The sequence below is a fragment of the Lactuca serriola genome, chromosome 9, assembly GCF_051521515.1.
Source record: "Lactuca serriola cultivar US96UC23 chromosome 9, Lser_US96UC23_V15, whole genome shotgun sequence".
Classification (NCBI taxonomy): Eukaryota; Viridiplantae; Streptophyta; class Magnoliopsida; order Asterales; family Asteraceae; genus Lactuca; species Lactuca serriola.
The window spans coordinates 66361280-66383700 of NC_136416.1; the positions used below are offsets into that span (position 1 = coordinate 66361280).

The 22421-nt window shown below is 36.4% G+C and overlaps 2 protein-coding genes across 2 annotated transcripts; both read left to right on the forward strand.

Moving 5' to 3' along the window:
* The first annotated feature begins 6796 nt into the window (after positions 1 to 6796).
* Positions 6797 to 7933, forward strand: LOC145076960 (uncharacterized). Its single transcript, XM_079022749.1, has 3 exons — positions 6797 to 6956; positions 7052 to 7101; positions 7554 to 7933. Exons 1-3 carry the CDS (start codon positions 6893 to 6895, stop codon positions 7680 to 7682), a joined length of 243 nt encoding a protein of 80 aa, XP_078878875.1. The 5' UTR covers positions 6797 to 6892; the 3' UTR covers positions 7683 to 7933.
* Positions 7934 to 14032: 6099 nt separating this feature from the next.
* On the forward strand, positions 14033 to 17126 carry RCF3 (RNA-binding KH domain-containing protein). Its single transcript, XM_079019070.1, has 8 exons — positions 14033 to 14983; positions 15073 to 15549; positions 15643 to 15891; positions 15979 to 16227; positions 16310 to 16389; positions 16471 to 16579; positions 16673 to 16799; positions 16908 to 17126. The coding sequence occupies exons 1-8, from the start codon at positions 14258 to 14260 to the stop codon at positions 16922 to 16924; spliced, it is 2034 nt and encodes a 677-aa protein (XP_078875196.1). The 5' UTR covers positions 14033 to 14257; the 3' UTR covers positions 16925 to 17126.
* Positions 17127 to 22421: the final 5295 nt, after the last annotated feature.

Sequence of the window (22421 nt, forward strand, 5' to 3'; positions counted from 1 at the left end):
ATATTAGAGCTAATGGAGTAGAAAGTTTAGTCTCTTTGTGCTTAAAGTTAGTGTACTTAAAGCTAGTAGTGTAGAAACTATAGTCCTTATGTATCTATACTAGTATAGCCAAAAGTATAGCCTTTATTTGCTTAAATGTTATTGTACTTGAATTATTCGTTATGGTTAGATTATGGTTTGACGGCGGAATGATGACATGTTGGGAGCCTATAGACCCGTGTGTTAACGGAGAAATGACAGATAACTCGTAAGTCTAAATACACTTATTATTGGTGGATCAACGAAGGTCGTGATCCACGAAAAGTCATGAGTCGTTTATATATCATTGGTGGACCGGAGAAAGGTCGGGAGTCAATTGGTGGATCGGTGAAAGGTAGTGAGTCGTTGTTTGTATGCATGTATATGTATTGAGATATATGGTATTTTGGGGAACTCACTAAGCATCGTGCTTACCTAATTGATTATAAATGTTTTCAGGTACTTCTTCTGATCGTGATAAGGTCAAAGCTTGACTGTACACACACAATTGCATCATGTTTTCTGAATAATGTAATTATAATATGATTTAATTGAATAAATAAAAATGAAAAATTTTCTATGAAAATCGGGACATTACACAATAAAATACCAAAAAAAGCGAAATACGTACCCAATGAAAACAAACGTTACCCATTCGATCCGTAAAACTAGTATCTGCTTCAAAGTCCTCTACAATCATCAAATCACTAAACATTGATGGAATATATCTATGTTATCAATGATAATTAATAACAATAGATAAAAATTGAGTATCGTTTTATTATTGGCAAAAAAACTAAATTACAAAGAAAAACAAATAAGATTATAAATAAGAAAGCTATATAGGGTTAACCTAGCTAAATTTGTAAACAAAGGTCCAATACAAAAAGAGACTAATAATAATTAAAAGTACATATCTATTGCAACATTGTTAAATAATTTAGAATCGTACCAAATGACTAATTGATTTTTTCAATGAAACTCAAACTGAAAAAAACCAATTGGTTTAAAGAAAAAACTAGAACAAAGAACAATACCAAATGATACACTATGACCCGGGTTTCATTTTCCACTTAGGCTAAAAAGAGTGTGAGTAGAAAAAAAAACTTGACATTGCTAATGTTACGCAACAAACACCACACAAGGGCTCGACATGCTAAGAATTGTGTCGACCTTAGCGATCCCTCCCGATTCTCTCTCTTCTTCAAACCCAAAAAAACGACCACCGCAATACTCAATTTGACCGACTTTAATTTGAAAAAATAGCTTTTTTCACACACACACACACACACACACACACACATATATATATATATATAATATATATATATATATATATATATAGAGAGAGAGAGAGAGAACTAGGTTCAAGTATTCTAACTAATTATTATGTGAATATCGTATGCTATGAAAATTACTAAGAGAATAAGTTGTTTAGCAATGCGAATACGTTCAACATTACAAAAATATCGTCATTTTCATGCATTCTCGCTAATTATTATTTATTTTTGTTGTCACACATCGTTTTTCACTCATTTTCATTATGACAGAATACGACCCAATAAACATTATGACAAACATTCTGACAGAAATAAGAATAATAATAATAAGTGTATAATAACCTTATAGACGATTTAATTAGTGAGAATGTGTGTTAATGACAATAGTTATGTAAGATTGAACGTATTCGCATTGCTAAACAACTTATTCTGTTAGTAATTCTCATAGCATACGATATCCGCACAATAATTAGTTAGAATAGAATAACCTAAGCATATATATATATATATATATATATATATATATATATATATATATATATTGTAACGACCCAAAAATCATGACTAAAAATTTTCTTTTGAAACATTACTAAAATCATATTTATAAAAACATATCACCGGTCATAACAATCCCAGACTAACTGACTATGGTGTGTGCACTGCAATCTCTCCGAGCTCCTCTTTCGAAAACTGAGTACCTGAAACCAAAAATTGAAACCATAAGCACGAAGCTTAGTGAGCTTCCCCAAACTACCACATACCATACAATAACATATAAAACACATACTGGGCCTTGCCCACTGCATCGGATCGAGGTCCGAACTAACTGGGGCCTTGCCCCTACATCGGACCGAAGTCCGAAATTGACTAGGACCTTATCCCCTGCATCGGACCGAAGTCCGGACTAACTGGGGCCTTGCTCCCTGCATCGGACCGAAGTCCGAAACTAACTGGGACCTTGTCCCCTGCATCGAACCGAAGTCTCGACTAATTGCATCGGACCGAAGTCCGGAACTAACTGGGACCTTGTCCCCTGCATCGGACCGAAGTCCGGACTAACTGCATCGGACCGAAGTCCAAAACTGACTGAACATAGCATAGCATAACATATCAACTAGCATGAACACATATACTGCATACTGCATCGGGCCGTAGCCCGGAACATATAACACATAAATCCTGTTTGAGCCACGAAGGCATCAAACATACTAATTACTGCATTGGACCAAAGTCCGGAAACTACTGCTAACTTAAACGAGCCGGCATTGTGGCCTTAGACCCGTTCCTACTGGAAGGAAACTCACTTGCACTGCTGAAGTTCTTGCTGATACCCTTCTTACTGCTATCTGACAATTCCCAAACTGCTACTCCAATAACTCCCCGATCTACTAATACCAATATAACACTTAGTCCCAAACTGCCCTCAAATAGTCAAACTAAGTCAACTCTGGTCAAAGTCAAAGTCCTGGTCAAAGTCAATCCTCCAGACTGACTCTACTCGCCGAGTCAGCCCGCTGACTCGTCGAGTCCTTGCACTCTGAAAATTCTTAGAACACGACTCAACTCGCCGAGTCACCCCAAGACTCGCCGAGTCTAACGATCTCCGAGTCCTATCCTACTCAACTCACAGAGTCACCTCCTGACTCACTGCTTCGAGGCTTAAACAGAAAAGGTTTGAGGTTCTGCGACCAGAATCGTCGAGTCCAAGAACAGACTCGCCGAGTCCAAGGCAATCTTCAACAGACTCGTCGAGTTATTCTTCCAACTCGCTGAGTCCATGCTCATGTTCAAACAACTCGCCGAGTACACCCATGTGACTCGCCGAGTCTCTTCAGTTCTTAATCCATACAGTGGCTTTTCGAGCCATGTAGGGGCTCAAATCCATAGATCCATTCCTCTAGAGCCTAACCCCCACGTAAAGTGGCAAACTTTACGTGTAACCAAGGAGTTATAGGCTTAGAACACTCTAGGGTTAGGGTTTGTAACAAAGGGGCTTCACCAATAATTTGTTGGCCTAAACTTTATGACTTTCTAGATTATTACCAACCTAGATCTGAGGTAGCAACCTCAGATCTACTCCAAACTCGAAATAGGTCTCATCCATACTCAAAATGCCCAAATCTCAAACATAAGATAGATCTAGATACACAAAAGCCCAAGCAACAAACTATTACCTCAAATGAAAGCTCCAACTAAAGTAAATCCCGGATCTACACCACTCCTTTGCAGCAAAGCCCTTGATCTTCAAGCCCCTCTCCAAGATTCTCTCCTCCATGGCTCTATTCTCTCAAAATGAAGGCTCACTCAATTCTAGGGTTTCTGGAACTCAAAAGGGGAGTAAAGAGGCTGAGGTTGGGTTATAATGTGCTTTATATAGGGCACAACCTCTGGGATTAGGGTTTTTCTCGCCCAGACCAGACTCGTCGAGTCCACTCGCTGACTCGCCGAGTCGGTCACTTACTCAATGACCCGGATCCCGCTCCGACTCGTTGAGTTCCTCCCTGGACTCGACGAGTTGACTCTTGACTTAGAGCTTAACCTTTCTTTTCTTGGTCTTCCTGATTCTGGGTGTATATATATATATATATATATATATATATATATATATATATATATATATATATATATATGCACAACACAACACATTAACCAATTTACATTATACTCTATAGACAACTATAAAAAAAACCCAAACCCTTCATCTTTCTACCGCATATGAATGGAACGACCTGTATTTTCACCACCCGTATTCCATTAAGTCGGCATGGAGCCGTATTATGGTAAATCTCCAATGCAAACTAGAGTTGTCCCCATGAATATGTTCTAGAAAGCCAACCCAAACCTGAATCCAAATCCCAACCTGAAACACAAGCCCCTATAAAGGAAGGCCACCAATAGATCTTGGGATCCGAAAGAAGAGAAGGTATGGGCCCAATCATCGATCGATATTTTAGAGGACCTAAAGGTCAGCAATAACTAGAAAGGCCCAACTTTTTAGAATCGAGTTCTTGTATGTTTCCTTATTAAAATGAAAAAATGAAAGTACCAAAAAAGACCAAATCTACATGAAATGAGTGAAAACAAATAGAGAGGTAGCAATATTAATGGTTTATTGAGGCTTGGAAACCAATTGCAAATTGGTCAAAGTGATGCCACCAATTTAAAAAAAGACGTTCGAAGTTTTCTGGTTGAAATCCTTCAAAAATTTGGAGTTTTGGAATGTTGTCAAAGATAGCCCAAGATGGAGTGATTTATGAAAGGGCGAATCACAATTGGGTGATTCTAAAAGATCAAAACCATCCGACTCCGGCTACACTATGTCGTCGGATGCTTGCATTGAGATCGACCTCAACGATGATGACACATTTGAGATTCCACATACCTGCCCAATGGGAAGGGATAAAGCCAAACAAAAAGGGAAATGTGAATCGTCAACTTTAGAGGCAAATCATTTTGATATACCACAATAAATGATGTTAGAGATCACAAACCTAAATATAAATTTGAACAAATACTTGGAGTTCGCACAATAAAATGAATGTAAGAATGAAAAAGCTCATGGCATGACATATTTTATGCAAGATGTAAGTACTTTCTACTAGGGAGGACAGATTCACTTCACCGAAATCAAGAAAAAATATATAACACATGGTCTTTTATCTTTCTTATTTTTATTGTTATGTTTGTTAGCTTTAAATATTATGTTATATAATTTTATTTTAAATTAATGAAAATTTTAGATTTTATCAATATAAATTAAACTGCTTAAATAATAATAATAATAAAAGAAATGTAACATAGACAAATCATGGGTGACAAAGAAATAGAAAAAATACCGTGATAAGATGACGTTGATATGACATGTAAAAAAAAAAAAGACAAAATGGGCGTCATTTATTTTTACCTTACATGTATTAGGATCAAGTTTTATACGACAAAACATATAAATATAATCCATATTTAATTTAAACCTAAACTTAAAAATCAATTTTTTCCCATTAACTTTTGTCAAACAATTGTCTCCCTTTTGGGAGATTAAATAGGATTAACATTAATTTAGTAAAATTAGGGTTTAATTTTCATTTTATTGAAAGAGAAGTGCTTGTGTTGTGCTGTCAGCCTTTTCCCTAGTGCTACTGCGTCCACTACTTGCTCTTTTCTCCATCAATTACCAAAGATACAAAATTATATTCTTTATATAACAAAAAAATCGATTTCATCAATATTTCTTTTACAATTTCAGTAACAAATTCCCTCATTAGATGAGTAAATTTCAAATTTGCTAAAGTTACTATATGATAGTAATATCAAATTCCTCTTAATCTATATATGATGCGAAGGAGATTGAGCAATTGACATATAAGTTTACAACTATGAAGATCGATCATAAAACAATATTGCGAATTTCTCTGATAACATGTCTTATACATACAGTGTTTTTGTTTTCGTTCTGGTCGCTTTATCATGCATGGTCATGGTGGGATCACAATGATCAAGAAAACACAGAAAAGAAAACAATGATCAAGAAAACACAGAAAAGAAAAGAAAAACACTTGTTTTTTTGTGGCATACAAAACAGTTAGATGATGCAATATATAGCTACCAAACAGTAAGCAACACTCACACAAAAGACAACTTCCCTCTCACCATCAAAACACAAAATTAAAAGGGCCACAAGTCAAAAATTGATGTGCATTACCGTTAGAATCAGATACCTTAGTTGAAATCAACACAACAATAACCAAATAAAGAATTAAAACGACACTTCCATAATGTGTGGTTTGGCACCTTAATTAAGCCTACTCCATGAAAGAGAAATTCACTAACAATTTCAGAATTAAAAGAATGGACACCCTACAACTCTCACACTGTTGACGAATACCCTCATATACACACAGACACACACCATTCTTGAATGCGGGAGTCTCATAAAATAACCCTACATTTGAATAACCAATTTTCTATTTTTTTAGAAGAACGACTTAAATCATTTTTCTATATATATATACACGTGGGATCAACAAATTACAATAATGAAAAAAACTTAAAAATGTTAATCTTAATTTCAATATATAAACTTATACGGTCTATCTGTTGTTATTGACAAAAATAAAGTTATATATATTCATCTTTTTTTTTTTTTCGGTCAAATTACAATAATCACATGAAAAATATTTCGGTAAAGTACTACTACTGATCATTTGATTTGTGAACAAACGCCTATATTCAATGTGGGGCCTCCCTACATGACCATGGGGATGAACATAAGCATGAGCAGAAAGGAGTTTTGACTTGGAAAAGGGAAAATATGAGAGCCATGCAAAGGGATATTATCAACATGTCCATATGCATTATGTATAGTGTATTGTTGGTTCTTCTACATTGATGTAACATAAATTAATGAAGTTGACTTCACATTTGTGGCCTCTTTTGTATTGCTACATGCACTCATCATCATCCTTCTATACCTATATTGCCTATTGGGTTGGTATCATCTCATGAAAGCCACTATCTTTTCCTCATTGGGTTACAATATATAAGCAGCTCCTCATTTCTTCTTTTTGCTCCATCTTGCACACCAGAAACCAGTATTCATGGCTCTTTCTACCAAATCTACTCTTCTGATTTCATTTCTATTGCTTATTTACATATGCTCAGGTCATTACCTACTAAATTCTTCGCTTTTTGTAGTGTTTTATATCAATATATCAACAGTTATCTTTAACTAATCTTGCCGTTTATTCTATGTATAGTGGGTGGCAGCAGTGCTGGTGGCGCAGACACAGTCTATTCTCACCACAAGGTATTAGTTTCATGTAGCCATTCTTTACATGGGGCAAGACTGGACTCAATTGAATGAGAACTAGACAAGTCTTTTAGTACACTATTTTCGATGATGAGGAATAAATAGGAGGGTATTCACGTCTTTTACACATACGAGAGAGATGAGTACGGGTCCTTCTGTCCTTGTTCTAATTTTCGGATAGGAAAAAAAAATTGCAATTTTGTTCCACTGACATATATGAGTCGATCACTTCCAGTCAAATCAAACCCAATATTGACATATGCAAGAAGTTTCACTAGCTAGTAATCCAATGTGCCTCTCTCTAAAAGGAGTATTGTGCAGACCTAGATGGATGCCAACATAAACGGTTTTAGTGTTTTTTAGTGTTATAAAACCATAAAAATTAAGTGTTATTGTGAAAAGAAGATGTTATCATGGATCCGCTAATGATGTTAGTTTTGTTCTTGTAGAATGGCTTCAGGATACACGCAAGGAAGCTTTCATTACTTGATGCGGTGTTAGACTATGACGATGCAGGAGCCAATCCCAGGCATGATCCACGGAGGGGGAGGGGCGGTGGTGGTGGAAGGAATCCATGACAGGAGTTATTTAGCTCAACAGAGAGAGTTCTGGTTGTGGGTCCAAGGCTATTATATACACGTATTTGTTTATGTTGCTACTCTTGATCAAGTTATTTAGTAGTTTAGATGCCTTTGTGGGCACAATAATATTAACGAGTTAAAAGGGTATATCTAAATGGTTCCTGATCACTGTACTCTGGCTACAACTATAGAAATAATTAAATAAAACTTTTCCCAGGCTGAAGAAAGAGGCAAATTCGTGATGAAAACATGTACATCAACGTTAATCGAAGCATACACCACGTACTAGGAAAGTACAAATACAATCGATAAGAAGCAATGTTCAGGTATCATATTACCTCTTGTTAGGTGATGTCTACTCTTTGAATTAGTACACTTAAAAGTGGATAGAGTCCATATATATAAGGTATATATGGGTGTTTCTTTATTCACTTAATGCCCAAAATAACATAATAGAGAAATTTAAAGAAAAGAAATCTCCTCTTTAAGTGTTAGCAGTTAAATATTCTATACGGTTTATTTGCTTACTTTGCATTGTATAAAGTGGATGATTTAATGTTATTTGATCATTTTAGCATACTATAGTAGTGGGTAAACTCTTAATGGAAATTTATACTAGCCCTTATAGCCCTTAATTGTGTTAGTTGGGCTCTTGTATTCTCGACCCTCTATTTGTGTATTTATATCCATGTACAACTCTCTATTTTCATAATGAGAATGATAAATTTTCATGGCAACAAAGCTCAGTAATACGCTCTCTTTTTCTTTTCGAAGGCTGTGTTTGGCGCGCCACAGCTAGCTGAAAAGTTAGCTTATTTTTCGAGCTTTTTATGTTGTCGTGTTTGGTAAGCCAAAAAGTAGCTGATAAGCTAGCTTTTTGAAATGCCACTTAGACTAGCTTTTTAGGAGTTTTTTTTAAATTTTCCAAATACACCCCTTAATTAATTATAGAAACACATATTCTTACATGTCCTTTTATGTAATTTTATATATTTCAGCTAGCTTTTCAGCTAGTTTTACCAAACGTTATTTTTTATCAGCTAGCTTTTCAGCCATCAGCTAGCTTGTCAGCTAACAACTAGCTTTTCAGCTAGTCCGCCAAACATAGCCTAAATCTATGATTTCCCTCATAACTCTCTTGCCTAAATTTCTCAAACCTTCCTTCTGTACCTTCATGATTTTCCCTCTACAGTCACGCATCCCTCTCCTTTCCCCAAACAAACCCTACCTTCGCTGTCTCTCTTCTTCTTCATAACTCTCTTCACCATGGCAGGTGAGCACTATAACTCTACCCCTCCTCCAAACAAGATATATGACATAACCAGCATTAAAACCTACATCCCTGTTGTTATCGATCTTGAGTTGTTCAACTATGATGTTTTTTTTACCATCCTTGGTACGATTTTTTGAAAATTAAATGTAGATGGCGTCATCTTATCTTTAACCAATTTACAAATTTTATCATATTATCAAAACCATAGAGGTTGGAAAATATTTGTAAAGTTGTATCATTGTCCTTAAATATTTGTAATGATGTGACATATTTATATGGACCGGACATAATAAAAATAAAAGACTATATTATCACTTATCTTCCTTAATATTAATTCGAAGAACATGCACGGGTTGTACATGTAAGCGGACATGTTATTATTGTATGTGTATATCCTCTCTTGTATAGCCCATAATTGTGTTAGTTGGGCTCTTGTATTCTCGGCCCTTTATTTGTGTATTTATATCCATGTACAACTCTATATTTTCATAATGAGAATGATACATTTTCATGGTATCAGAGCTCAAAAAAGATATATGACATAACCAACATCAACACCTACATCTTTCTTGTTCTCGATCTTGAGTTGTTCAACTATGATGCCCGACGTGCTCTGTTAAATACCCACTACAAAGCTTTTGATCATATTGATGATTCCACCCCCAAAAATCTGAATGGTAAAAGATTGACTCCATGATTCAACTATGGCTCTATGGTTGCTTGTCTCAGAATGTTCTCAATATGGTGCTGAAGGATGGACAGTCAGCAAGGGAGATCTGGGTGCGACTTAAGAACATTTTCCATTCCAAAAAAGAATCTCGGGCAATGAGATTGGATGTTGAATTACATACCATCACCATGGTAACATGTCAGCTTCAGAGTACTTCTCTAATATTAAAACTTTGGCTGACCAACTCAAAAACCTTGACTCCAAGGTCCATGACAAGAACTTAGTGATTTCCCTAAAGTACAAAGCTTAGTGAGTTCCCCCAAAGTACCAACACACAAACAAATAGCACATAACAACAACAACATGTACTGGGTCCACAACTAAAAGACTGGATTACCCATGAGCCCACAATATGAGTCTGGCTTGCCTATCGGGTCCACAACTCATATCTGGCCTGCTCTTGAGCCCACAACATAAGTTTGGCTTTCCCCGGGGGACCATAACTTATGTCTAGCTTGCTCCCAACCCAATCAGTCATCGGACTGGAATACCAATGTTCAGCCCTCATTGCGAGTCTGGTATACCAAACAGGTCCTCAACTCGTATCTGGAATGCTATTGAGCCCTCAGTATGAGTCTAACATGCCCTACCCGGCCCTCAACTCATATCTCAATTGCTCCAACACCCTCAACCCTCAGTACGAGTCTGGTATACCAAGCAAGTCCTCAACTCATAACTGGAATGAACTTGAGCCCTAAGTATGGTCTGGCATGCCCTACCCGACCCTCAGCTCATATTTGGAATGCTCCAGGATTTGTTGGCTACAGCACGAAGCAATACAACCTCAACCCAACCCCATATGCTGACAACTAACAAACATATACATGTAATCATGTAGAAAAAATCATTGGTAGTCCTACTGATCTACCAAACTAGCATATCAAGAGTAGCATTCATATCTATTCCATAATCAATATATCAACAATATCAGGTTATCAAACCAATGGGCCGACCTTGGTGCCTTCGAACTGAAAATACAGTGAGGAAAAATCACCTCACACTGTGAATCATACAAACGCTCGCTGGCTGCTGGCTGACAGATCCTCGAACCGCCAATATCAAGACAACACCCCATCAACAACTGATCCCACGAATAATCTTTGACTTCAAATCTGCTAAAATCCACACGCTATCAAATACCACAATGATAACCCATCAACATCTAGCCCCTGACTCACACTATGAGTCCTAATTAGGGTAAACGATCTTTTTACCCTTCCTCAAGCCTGGCCTAAAGCCATGGCCCAACTAGATGTCCAACACAGGTCCGCTCCATATGGTGGGCAACCCGGGTGACCGCCCAGGGCCCACGTCTCCAGAGGACCCAAAATTTCTAGGCTATGTAGTTTATATATATATATATATATATATATATATAATTATTACCTAGTTGATTTGTAAGTCCTAAAGTTGGTTCAAACTCAAATTAGCTCAAAAGATAAATAATTTGGCTTGTTTGTTATTTGCTAATTGAACATGTCTATAGTGAAGAATAAATGATATTTTTTTTGAATCTTTATTGTATTTGTCTTTGAGGGGCATTTTTTTCTTTCTGCCCCAGACCCCATATACGTTTGGACCGACCCTAGTCCAAAAGCCCAAATATGGTCCAATTTTCCAAATTGGGCCCAATTACTTTTGTGGGCTTTTTCCCAAGAAGGTCCAACAAGTCACAACAGCCCAAACATAAAAATCCAGATGGCTCAACACAACCAAGCCCAAAACTGAACCCCAAAAAGAAAGGGCCCAAATTTTCCTAGTATGTGGGGCGTACTCAGCTTGTACGCTCAATGTACAATATGGAAGGCTTGTACCTGCAGCGTACATACTTGTACGCCTAGAGTACTCACTAGCCATAGCCATCTTTCCAATTTAGCACTTATACCATTAAGACTTGGGTCCAAACTCAGATCTGACTTCTCCAAGGTGGTTAATCACATAAAGTTGCCAACTTTATGTGCATGCATGGCTAAATGGGACCCTATAGCTCAAAGGAGCTTAATACTTGACCTGATACATGCATGGAACCAAAACCACTATAAAGTTTGCACCTTTATGCCCAAAGAACCCATGACATATCCAGATCTACAATTACAAGCTTCAAAAACTACTTTAACTCCCAATCATTAACCAAAAGGGGCAAAATGACCAAAAATGAACCAAGAAGAAGATCCATGAAATGAAAAGGCAAGGTTTGGACTTTATACCTCTCAAGCTACCAAAAGGAGATGCAACTGTTGGATCTCAAAGCTTTCCTTCAAAGAATGAGTCTTCAAGCTTCTCCGTCTTCTTCTAGATCCACAAAATGAACACCAAATTCTCACCAAAGGCTCAAACACCCAAACATGGAGGCTAAGACTCGTTTTTGGCTTGAAAAATCCTGGATGACATCTTTCTTGCCTGTAACTGAACAGACTTGTACATCCTACTGTGAAACACCATATCTGCATACGGGGTGAGTGCATTAGTGAATCCTCTAAAAAGGAAACATTATGATTTTTTTTCATTTTACAACTAAATAATATTTTGTTATTTTTATAGTATTTTATCTCTCCGGTCATTGCGTTGAATATAAATTCATTGAGTGTACTTATGGACGAATTCAAAGAGCGTTGTTATCGGTAAATTGCATTCATGAACCGATAACATGTGGATGGATTCTAGAATATCAGTATTGAGTACATTCTAATGGATGTTAAGGAAAAAGGGATCTTTCCCATTTAGCCTGAATAATATTGGCAAGCCACTCACATGCGCTAGGGCGTAGTTGACGAAAGTTTTATAGAAAATCAGACATTATATATGATTTGCATGTCTGTCAGAACAAAGGATCAAATGTGTTGTTTCGACCAACTCGTAAGCACATAACCATCATTGCCACATTTTTACAATAATACCCATGATATAAATAAGGGAATACTTGATTTAGGGAAAAGTTATCACATCTTCCATATTGGTTATGAACCCCAACATCCCTGAGAGCTTCCTTCAACCTCATTAGTAACTAGGTACAAGAGTCGGCGCTATTTGTCACGCCCAGACAAAACGCTATAGATAGGTTCTGGTTGTCTCCGTCCATAGCAACCGCTATGAGCATTGTCTATAGTTAATCCCCTCTCAGCGGGACACTACCTATAAAGATGATGACATGTAGCATGCACGTAATGAATGTATGAAGCTACATTTTTTTTGGTATAATAAAACAATTAATTGTAAAAACATCAAAATTTTTAAATAACCAATTAAAATTTGAAGCAAAATTATCTTACCACAAATCTAAAAGCCACAAAACAACCATGTTTTGAAAACCGGACCGGACTGGCCGGTTCGATCGGGAACCGGTCCCGGATTCGATTCTTAAAAGCCAAAAAACCAGTATTCGTGTGAACCGGTGAAAACTGGTAAAAAACCTGTCCGGTTGAATCGGTAAAACCATCCAAAACCGAAATTTTTAGAAATATTTATATTTTTCAGTTTTTGTATTTTTTATATAATTAAATATAATTATGACATCATTCGGTTTTTCCGGTTTTTGAGACCGGTCCGACCGTTGGACCACTTGAATCATCGAACTAGTAAGACGACCGATTCTGTCTCCAGTCCGGTTTTCAAAACCTTGCAAAACAGAGTTGAAAATGATTCATAGCATATATATATGTGTGTAATTATGAAGTTTGTTTATTCAAGGCTGTGAAAGTAAGCAAACAAGTTTGCAAAAATTTCTTTGTTTTTACTATCTGAAAAACTCATTTTGAAATAGTTATAAAAAAAATTACAAATATTTGGTTGTAGGTGGGGAGGAAAATCTTTCTTTTTGTCGCCCGAAATACGTGTCCGAAAAGTACAATAACAATCTATATTCCTGATGTATAATCTAGAATGTTAGTTAAACATGTACGATTTTGACTATGTTAGTCCGCAATTGACTACGTCGGTCCAAAATGTACAACTATGCATCCCGAAATCCAAACTCTACCAACCCTGCTAACTTTGTAATGAACATTACTACTCCGGAATGATCTAATTCCAAAGAAAATGATCATATTTTCAAATTTGAGTAAAATTGATTATTTTTATTAACTTAATTGTTAGATTACTCAATTTTTCTAAAAAAACATGTTAAATAATGGTCTTTTTATAGAAAAAAAAAATTGGATTATCTATAAAATCTATAAATAGTTTCCATGTATGATTATTTTAGTGCTTAGTTTACCATATTTGATTTCCATTTCCTAAGAAATTTTACGAAACAGATTAGAAACGATAGGTCAAAAATCAAATACAATTAATAGTCGTTGATTGATCACACAAAAAAATAGAGATATGTATATATAGAGAGAGAAAATCTCACAGTTACCAAACATCTTAAAGCCCCAATTGGATTTTCAGATCACATCAAGCTCAAGTGAACTCTCTTTCTCCCTTTCTTTAGGGTTTCAATTTTCAATCGACTCCTCTCAGTTTAGATAGACTACCTACATTTCACGCCACAACTTTTTAACTCAGATTTATGAAGATTACGAACTTTTCTTAACAATGCCCTAAAAATTTGATTTTCGATTGTGAAGAATGATGGATAGATCAAGATCTAAGAGGTACTATTACGATCAGGACTATGACCACATGGAGACTCTACCCAGAACAAAGCAGCGGTACAATAACAACTACAGCGGCGGCCATCATTACGGTCCTAACAACCATCACCAGCGACGGAACATCGGTGGTGGCGGTGGTGGTGGAGGTGGTGGTGGTGGTAGTGGTGGAGGCCGGAAACCCCAAGATCCTTCATCTCTTATGGTCACTACGAGCTACCGGATCTTGTGTCATGATGCTAAAGCTGGAAGTGTGATCGGGAAGTCCGGGAGCATAATCAAGGCCATAAGGCAACATACCGGGGCTTGGATTAACGTCCACGAGCTGATGCCGGGAGATGAGGAGAGAATCATCGAGATCTCTGATACGCGGAGGAGGGATCCTGATGGGAGAATGCCTTCGTTTTCCCCTGCTCAGGAAGCTCTGCTTTTGATACATGAGAGGATTTTGGAGAGTGATGGAGGTGGGTACAGTTTAGGGTACGGCGGAGGTGATGACGATGAGGATATGTATAGCTCTCGGCTGGGTGTCAACAGGCTGGTAACAAGACTGGTTGTCTCCAGGATGCATGTAGGTTGTTTGCTTGGGAAAGGAGGGAAGATTATCGAACAAATGAGGATGGAAACCAAAACTCACATTAGGGTTCTACCTAGAGACCACACAATTCCACGATGTGTTGAAATGTCTGAAGAAATTGTTCAGGTTATAAACCCTTCAGCTTTTGCAACATGAAAAATCATCTTTTAACGACTCAAGAATAACAAGTATGTTCTCTTCTCTTTTGTCCACAGGTTGTTGGTGAGATGAGCTCAGTGAAGAATGCAGTAGAAATTATTTCTTCACGATTGAGGGAGAGTCAGCATCGTGATCGAAGCCATTTTCATGGCCGGCTACAATCACCTGACAGATTCTTTCCTGAAGATGATTTTATGCATCATCCAAATAACATGCCACGTAGGCCACCAATGGAAGGACCTAATAACTATGGATCACGTTTGCCCAACAATGGCAGAAACTTTAATCATGCGTCACGTCCATCTAGCTATGTTAATGATACTGGAGCTAGTCCTCTATCTGACAATGCTCAATCCCTTTATGCAGAAGATCTTGTATTTCGTATACTTTGTCCCAACAATAAAGTTGATAGTGTTGTAGGCCAATCAGATGGATTTATGGAATTACTCCAGAATGAAATTGGTGTTGATGTCAAAGTTGCTGATCTTGTGGTCGGATCAGATGAACAAATCATCATCATCTCTTCAGAAGAGGTACTTGTTTATGTATTCTGCATCTTTATATGATAAATAAGAAGTAACTGAATCAATAAAGATGCTTACTTTATTGTATATATGCATTATCAGGGCCCTGATGATGAGCTATTTCCTGCTCAAGAAGCTCTTTTGCACATTCAGACACGAATTCTTGATCTTGTTCCTGAAAAAGACAACATTATCACAACGCGTCTTCTACTTTCATCTGGTGAAATTGGATGTTTAGATGGAAGAGATGGATTTTTATCTGAGACAAAGAAAATGACTGGTGCAGACATTCAGATTCTACCCAGGGAAAATCTCCCACAATTTGTATCAGTTAATGATGAACTTGTACAGGTTTGTTGGTTACCTTTAGTATAATGTAAACTATTTGAATTTGAGAGAGGAGAAATGACGACAATGCCCTTGTTTTTTTTTTCTCAGATTGTTGGAGAGATCAAGGCTGCTAGAGAAGCTCTTGTGGAGGTGACATTGAGACTAAGGAGTTATATATTTCAAGGGTTTTTTCAAAAGGATGCATCACAAGTTCCTCCCTTTCTTGCACCTAGCCCTGGGGGTAGTGCTTCAAACTTGGAAGCAGCTTCTAGCAATAACACAACTCCTCGTGAAAATTATTCCGGAAATGACCCTACCACTGCATCCAACCAAAATCTGCAAACTCTAACACTAAAGGTAACCAAAATTGGGCCCTGTTTCTTTTTCATTACTCATTCAGACATTTTATCCATACATGACTTGATGGGTAAAAAAGCAGAGTACTGGTGGATCTAACAATGAAACTGTAAATCAAACCGAAAGTGGAAACCGTGAAGATACACCATCTACAGTAAACAGGTAGTGTTCATGTTTCACTTTTCTAATTTCTTCCCAATTTACCCTTTTTTACATATGAGTTTGGTTTCTTTCTTTTTTTAGAATTGCTGTACCACTAGTTACAAGGAGTATTCTGGAAGTTGTGATACCAGAATATGCAGTTCCCAAGCTCATAACAAAGTCAAGAAATAAGCTTGCTCAGATTAGTGAAGTAAGTGAAGTTTTTATATTGATTATTTATATTGTTAAAAATGGTTAAAAGTGTTTTTGACTTTTTATGTTGACTATTTGCATGTGAAACAAGCTTTCGGGAGCCAATGTGAAACTGATTGATACAAGTCCAGAAGCAACAGAACATATTATCCAAATATCTGGTACCCCTGAGCAAGCTGAAAGAGCCCAAAGTTTGCTACAAGGATTTATTTTGAGCAGTATGTAGTTTTTATTTAATATAATAACTTGAGAATATATTATATATTTGTATGTATGTATTCAGTGGTTTTGATTTTTGATTATTGTTTATTGTTTGAAAAATGCAGCCCAAGAAGACCTATAAAACAAGGAGGGATGAAAGTAGGTACGTGAAGGTACTTGTGTCCCTTGTAGATGAGTTAGTTATATTATAGGATTAAGATACGAAATGAGCACCATAGTAGTAATTTTCAAGTTTTTTTTTTTTATTAATGTTTCTGAATGATTGTTGTGTATGTTTGTATTTATGGTTAAAAAAGATTGTGATTGATGTGTGATTGGGTTCATACTGAGTTTTTTGGGCAGAATTTTGGTTAGTTTTAAAAGATTGTAGAAGTTTATGGAAGTGTCAAAAGTTTCACGTGTAAACTGTAAAGTTGTTAATTGTTTTTATATAACATGTAAATGAATGCAATTTAAAACAATGGAAAGTAGTAAAAAAAAGTTAGATTAGAAGTTATGACCAATTAGTTGGCACATGTAGACAACCAAGTTTGGTAGTTTGTGTTGATTTTCTTTAAGGGTTCAAAGGTGTTGAGTTTTGACTTTTGTTGGGTGGTCATTCTTAGAATGTTGAGGGTTATTGTTTTTTATTACTACTATTATTATTTTTGTGTGTAGTGATGGAAAACCGAAGCGTGACTATATTTGACTGATAGTTGCAAAGTCGTTTTTTCTTGAAATTCCTAAAGGTCAAGAGTAGAAGTAGGAAGTTTAATGCATTTTTGGGTGGAATGATTAAAAACCACACAATCACTAAATTGTAAGGTGTAAGTTAAATATATGGATCCCTATACGATGGTTATTGGTAAGTGTGGTGGTGATGTGGCCTTGTATGTGTCGAGATGTATCAATTTTCCTTTAACGAAGCTGATACCTTTGGTTGGGGGTTTGGGTTCTTGGTGGGGTTGGATGTTTTTGCTTGTTAATTTTACTTTACCCATTTTGGACACTCATCTCTCATGTGTTATTTGTTTTTTCGAAGTAAAAATTTATGAAGTGTGCGGATCATATTTGCAACCCTCTGCAACATGAGAGGTAGATCAAACGGCTGCAACATATGATAAAAAACTTGTTTGTTTTTAATGTTTGCAGACTGCTGTAATAAACTGATTATAAAAAAAATTTCAACACAAAAAATTTAAAATTTCAAGTCTTACAACATTGAAATAAAATTAATTACATTTTTTTGATAAAAACATTCAAATACCATTAAATACTATCAAATTAAATGACTTAACATTAAAATTACATTGTTTTAGCTAAAAAAACGTCCTTGTGAATTGCTTCAAATTGCTCTTGATTTGGAATTCCTTCACAAAAACTTTGATTCAACACTTGGAGAAACATTCTTTTGGTCCTTGTGAATTGCTTCAAATTGCTCTTGATTTGGAGTTCATTCACAAAAACTTTGATTCAACACTTGGAGTAACATTATCTTGGCTCTTTTTTGCCTTTGCTTCACCTGCTCCACAAATACAAGTGTGATTTCAAGGAGCATAAATACATCACATTTTTACCGGCATACTTCTTATTACAAGAATAAATACATCATATTTTCACATTTTTATAAAGAAATTACCGGAGATGTATCAATAGCTTTGTAACAGGCATAATCAAAGACCATTTGACCATTTGCATTTGTTACTAGACATGTGTAAGACCAAACAAAATGCAGTTAAATTAAACTTCAATATTCTCTCAAGCATTTCATCAAGCATCTGTAGTGCACAACTTGTTTCCATATTAAATTACCACTACTAGACGTATACAGATCCATTCCAATCTTTAAACATCCAATTCAACAAAGAAAAGAAACATATATAAGGGTGGAATCAAATCAGCATAACAAAAATCAGACTTTTCCTTGACATTCATCAAATCAGAAAATCGATTTTGAGAAAGTCTATATATTTCAGCAAATCAGAAAAGTCATTTCTGTAAATCATAAATCAAAAATCAATTTCAGAACTCAGTATACAAAAAACAATTTCAGGCTATGTAAAAAGAAAATGACATGTTGATGATTCACGAGGGTTGTGACGATGAAGGAAGGCTGATGCGGAGACTAATTACATGTCATTTCGAAATTTCATTCTCTTATTTATATTGATGCATTCTAGATTACATGTCATTCCGAAATTCCATTTGGACTGACATTTCAAACGTCATATCAATCATTCAAGTTTAGTTAAATCAATCATACATGTCATAGATTCCTGACTCACGGACTCATGAACACATATTCCGGACACACATTCTAGACACAACATTTTGGATACCCATTTCTGGACATAGTAAATTTTGTTATAATTTTCTAATTTGTGGAAACCAATATAAGTATGTATTAAGATTTGTAACAATTATTGTACTAATATTAATAAAAAACGTTGTCATTTTAGATAACCCTACCATTCATTTTACAAAATTAAGTTACAAAAAACATTACAATATTTAAAATTAAAGTACATTTCCAAGATAACCTGGAAGTTTCATAAGGTGCAAACTAGTTGTGTCTACATGATTTCAAACAATTTTAGGGATGAGCATACGACCCGTTGGACCGGAAAAAACCGGGATCGGACCCAGATCGAACTAGAAACATTCTTATAAGTAGGCCGATTTTCGGGTTTTGTGTTTTTAATAACCGGGTTTCGGGTTTGGACCGGATTTGACCCGAAATAAGGTTTTTAAACCAAACCGGACCGGAAACTAAAGTTTATTAGTTTTTTTGAGCGACGCACATTGAATGTTGACATTTTTGTGACAAAATATTAAAACCACCTTGACATTTTTGTGATAAAATATTTTTTAAAACTAAACATATGCAATTTTCAAAAAAACACTCCTACCAAACTTGTAATTTACACTAAATTTATTTTTTATAAAATTAAACTAGATACACTAAATTTATTTTTTATAAAATTAAACTAGATAAAGAGTATTCACGTTTTTTTTAAAAAGTAATATATTTAGTCTCTAATATCTTTTTTGTTGGTAAAGATGGTGTATATGTGTTTTTAAATTCTTGCCATTGGTCCTTATGGTTTGGTACCCGGATGTGGACCGAAATCGTAAACAACCAGTGATAGAGTCGGAGTCAAAGTAAATGGATATCCTAAAGATAAAATTATGTAATATACAATAAAAAAAAAAGATAAAAACCGCAATTTCATTAGACTTAAAGTTCAACTTTCATAACAAATGTACATTTTAAAGTTCACATCTTCGTTCATTCATTTTATGAAAGCGATTAATTATATTTCTAGTCTTAATATTCTTGCTTGCTTTATTTTCTACACCACAAATCAAAGAATCATTCATAAAATCTCACATGAACCATACTCAAGTTGTTGTTGGTAAATACGGTATCGATGGTGGCTTTAAAAGTCAAAGAAGATGTGTAATGCCTCTTTTAATTTCTGATATGTCCTTGTTATTATTTTTATAGTTAATAATAATAATAATAATAATAATAATAATAATAATAATAATAATAATAATAATAACATTATTAATGTCATAGTACAAATCCCAGCATGTCTCTTAGTGCGGAAAACAAAAGCGTGTGTGTGATATGCCGCTACCGCGCCAGCTCTTTCCCCTTGGCTGAAGAGGTACCTGAAACAACAGCTGAAAACTGTAAGCACGAAGCTTAGTGAGTTCCCCCACCATACCACATACCATATAACCACATAACATACATATATTGTCAGGCATATCTGGGTGCCCGGCCTACCCCTTCGGTCATCTCGACCGGATACTGACTAGCATATCTGGGTGCTTGCCTCCCATTCGGTCCTCTCGACCGGATACCGACTAGCATATCTGGGTGCTGGTCTCCCCTTCGGTCCTCTCGACCGGATGTTGGGGACTATTTCACCCCTACTACTACCACATAACACATATCACATAATCTATCTGTTGGATTAGTGTCTAAGTCCATAACTATTTTGGTATGTACTTGACCCGATGGTGCATGGTCCTTTTGGGTTGCCTTCACCAAAGCAACTTGATAGGATGAATTATGGAGAGAAAGGATTAAATATGATTTATTAATATATTATGGGAATAATATATTAAAGGAGAAATCATATTGTTTAATTAATATTAGTCAATAATTAATTGGAAATTAGTTTTGTGACTAAAAGAGATTAATTAAACTTAAGGGACTGGAATTGTAATTATAAGATAATTGCAATTTGGGCCATGGACTGCCTTTTATTATAAGGTGGACGAATTCTATGGGGAAGCCCATATGAAGTCGTCCAAGGCTTTAAGAAAGGGCTCCATGGGTTGCTTAGGGCTTAAGCAACCAAATTAGGGTTTCCTTGTTAGATAACCCTAATTGCCTCACTATATATAGAACCCTTAAGGCTCAAAAACGTGGACAAGCAACCTTCTAGGGTTTTCACATGGTTTTGGCAGCCTCCATCCTCTCTCCTCTTCATCCTCTTCCTTATGGTGTTTGTGAACCATTAGAGGAGTGACACTTGTGATTCCAAGCCTTCCAAAGTCAATTCAAAGGAGGAATTGGGATTGTTATTGCTACATAACAATCAAGGTAATATCTTAAACCTAATTATATGTTAATATTGATTTCCATATGCTAGAATTAGGGTTTATAGTCTTGGATTCAAATCATGTACAATAGAGAAACCTAGATCCAAGCATTAGGGTTTGTATGAGCACATAGGATGTCTTATGACCAAAACCCATCACTATCTAGCATGGCTGGGCATGACCGCCCCTTCGACCCTATCGACCGGTAATCTGGGGACTATCTCCCCTACTGTCACTAGCACATAAACATCTCACAGGTAGTAGCAACCCTAGATGAATATCACAGAGACAATCATCTAATATACAACTCCTACTGGTGGGCCGGCATTGTGGTCGTAAACCCACCGCTACTGGAAGGTAACTCACCTCGAAGTAGTTGTTGATTTGAGCGGGAATTGACTGTCTACTGCTGCTGCTGCTGTTCCGGGGGGGGGGGGGGTCCTCCGGCTATAATTCCCACAAAATGTTCAATCAAACACTGCTAACCGTACTTAGGTTAAAATGACCATTTTACCCTTGATAGGTCAAAGTCCAAGTCAAAGTCAACTTCCAGTTGACCCGACTCGCCGAGTTGGTTTGCCAACTCGTCGAGTCCCTACCCATTCGATTGTCCTTAATCCCGTCTCTACTCGTCGAGTTAGGCATTGACTCGACGAGTTCTCCTTCTAACTGATGTCAAAAGTCCTTCATCCTACTCGCCGAGTTGTATGAACAACTCGTCGAGTTCATCTTCATCCGACGAACACTCTATGCTTCGACTCGCCGAGTTGTATGAACAACTCGCCGAGTCTGTTCTTGAGGTAGGAAGATTGCCTTGGACTTCCGTCTCATTGAGTCCACCCATGACTCACAACTTCACCCAGTCAAACACGAAAAAGGGGAAAACTCGGGGACACGCGACTCGACTCGTCGAGTCCGATGAAAGACTCGCCGAGTCGTTCTCATGCAATTACTATATACTTGATTTTGCTTGAATCCAGCTCATGCCATACATAGATCTAGGATCTTAGGGTAGGTTT

What these genes read in the sequence shown, in the direction of transcription:
- LOC145076960 (XM_079022749.1), top strand. Translation starts at nt 6,893, where the DNA reads ATGGCTCTTTCTACCAAATCTACTCTTCTGATTTCATTTCTATTGCTT. An exon ending in GCTTATTTACATATGCTCAG is followed by an intron (nt 6,957 to 7,051) that starts GTCATTACCTAC and finishes TTCTATGTATAG; the next exon opens with TGGGTGGCAGCAGTGCTGGT. An exon ending in CAGTCTATTCTCACCACAAG is followed by an intron (nt 7,102 to 7,553) that starts GTATTAGTTTCA and finishes TTGTTCTTGTAG; the next exon opens with AATGGCTTCAGGATACACGC.
- RCF3 (XM_079019070.1), top strand. Translation starts at nt 14,258, where the DNA reads ATGATGGATAGATCAAGATCTAAGAGGTACTATTACGATCAGGACTAT. An exon ending in ACACCATCTACAGTAAACAG is followed by an intron (nt 16,390 to 16,470) that starts GTAGTGTTCATG and finishes TTCTTTTTTTAG; the next exon opens with AATTGCTGTACCACTAGTTA. An exon ending in AGCTTGCTCAGATTAGTGAA is followed by an intron (nt 16,580 to 16,672) that starts GTAAGTGAAGTT and finishes ATGTGAAACAAG; the next exon opens with CTTTCGGGAGCCAATGTGAA.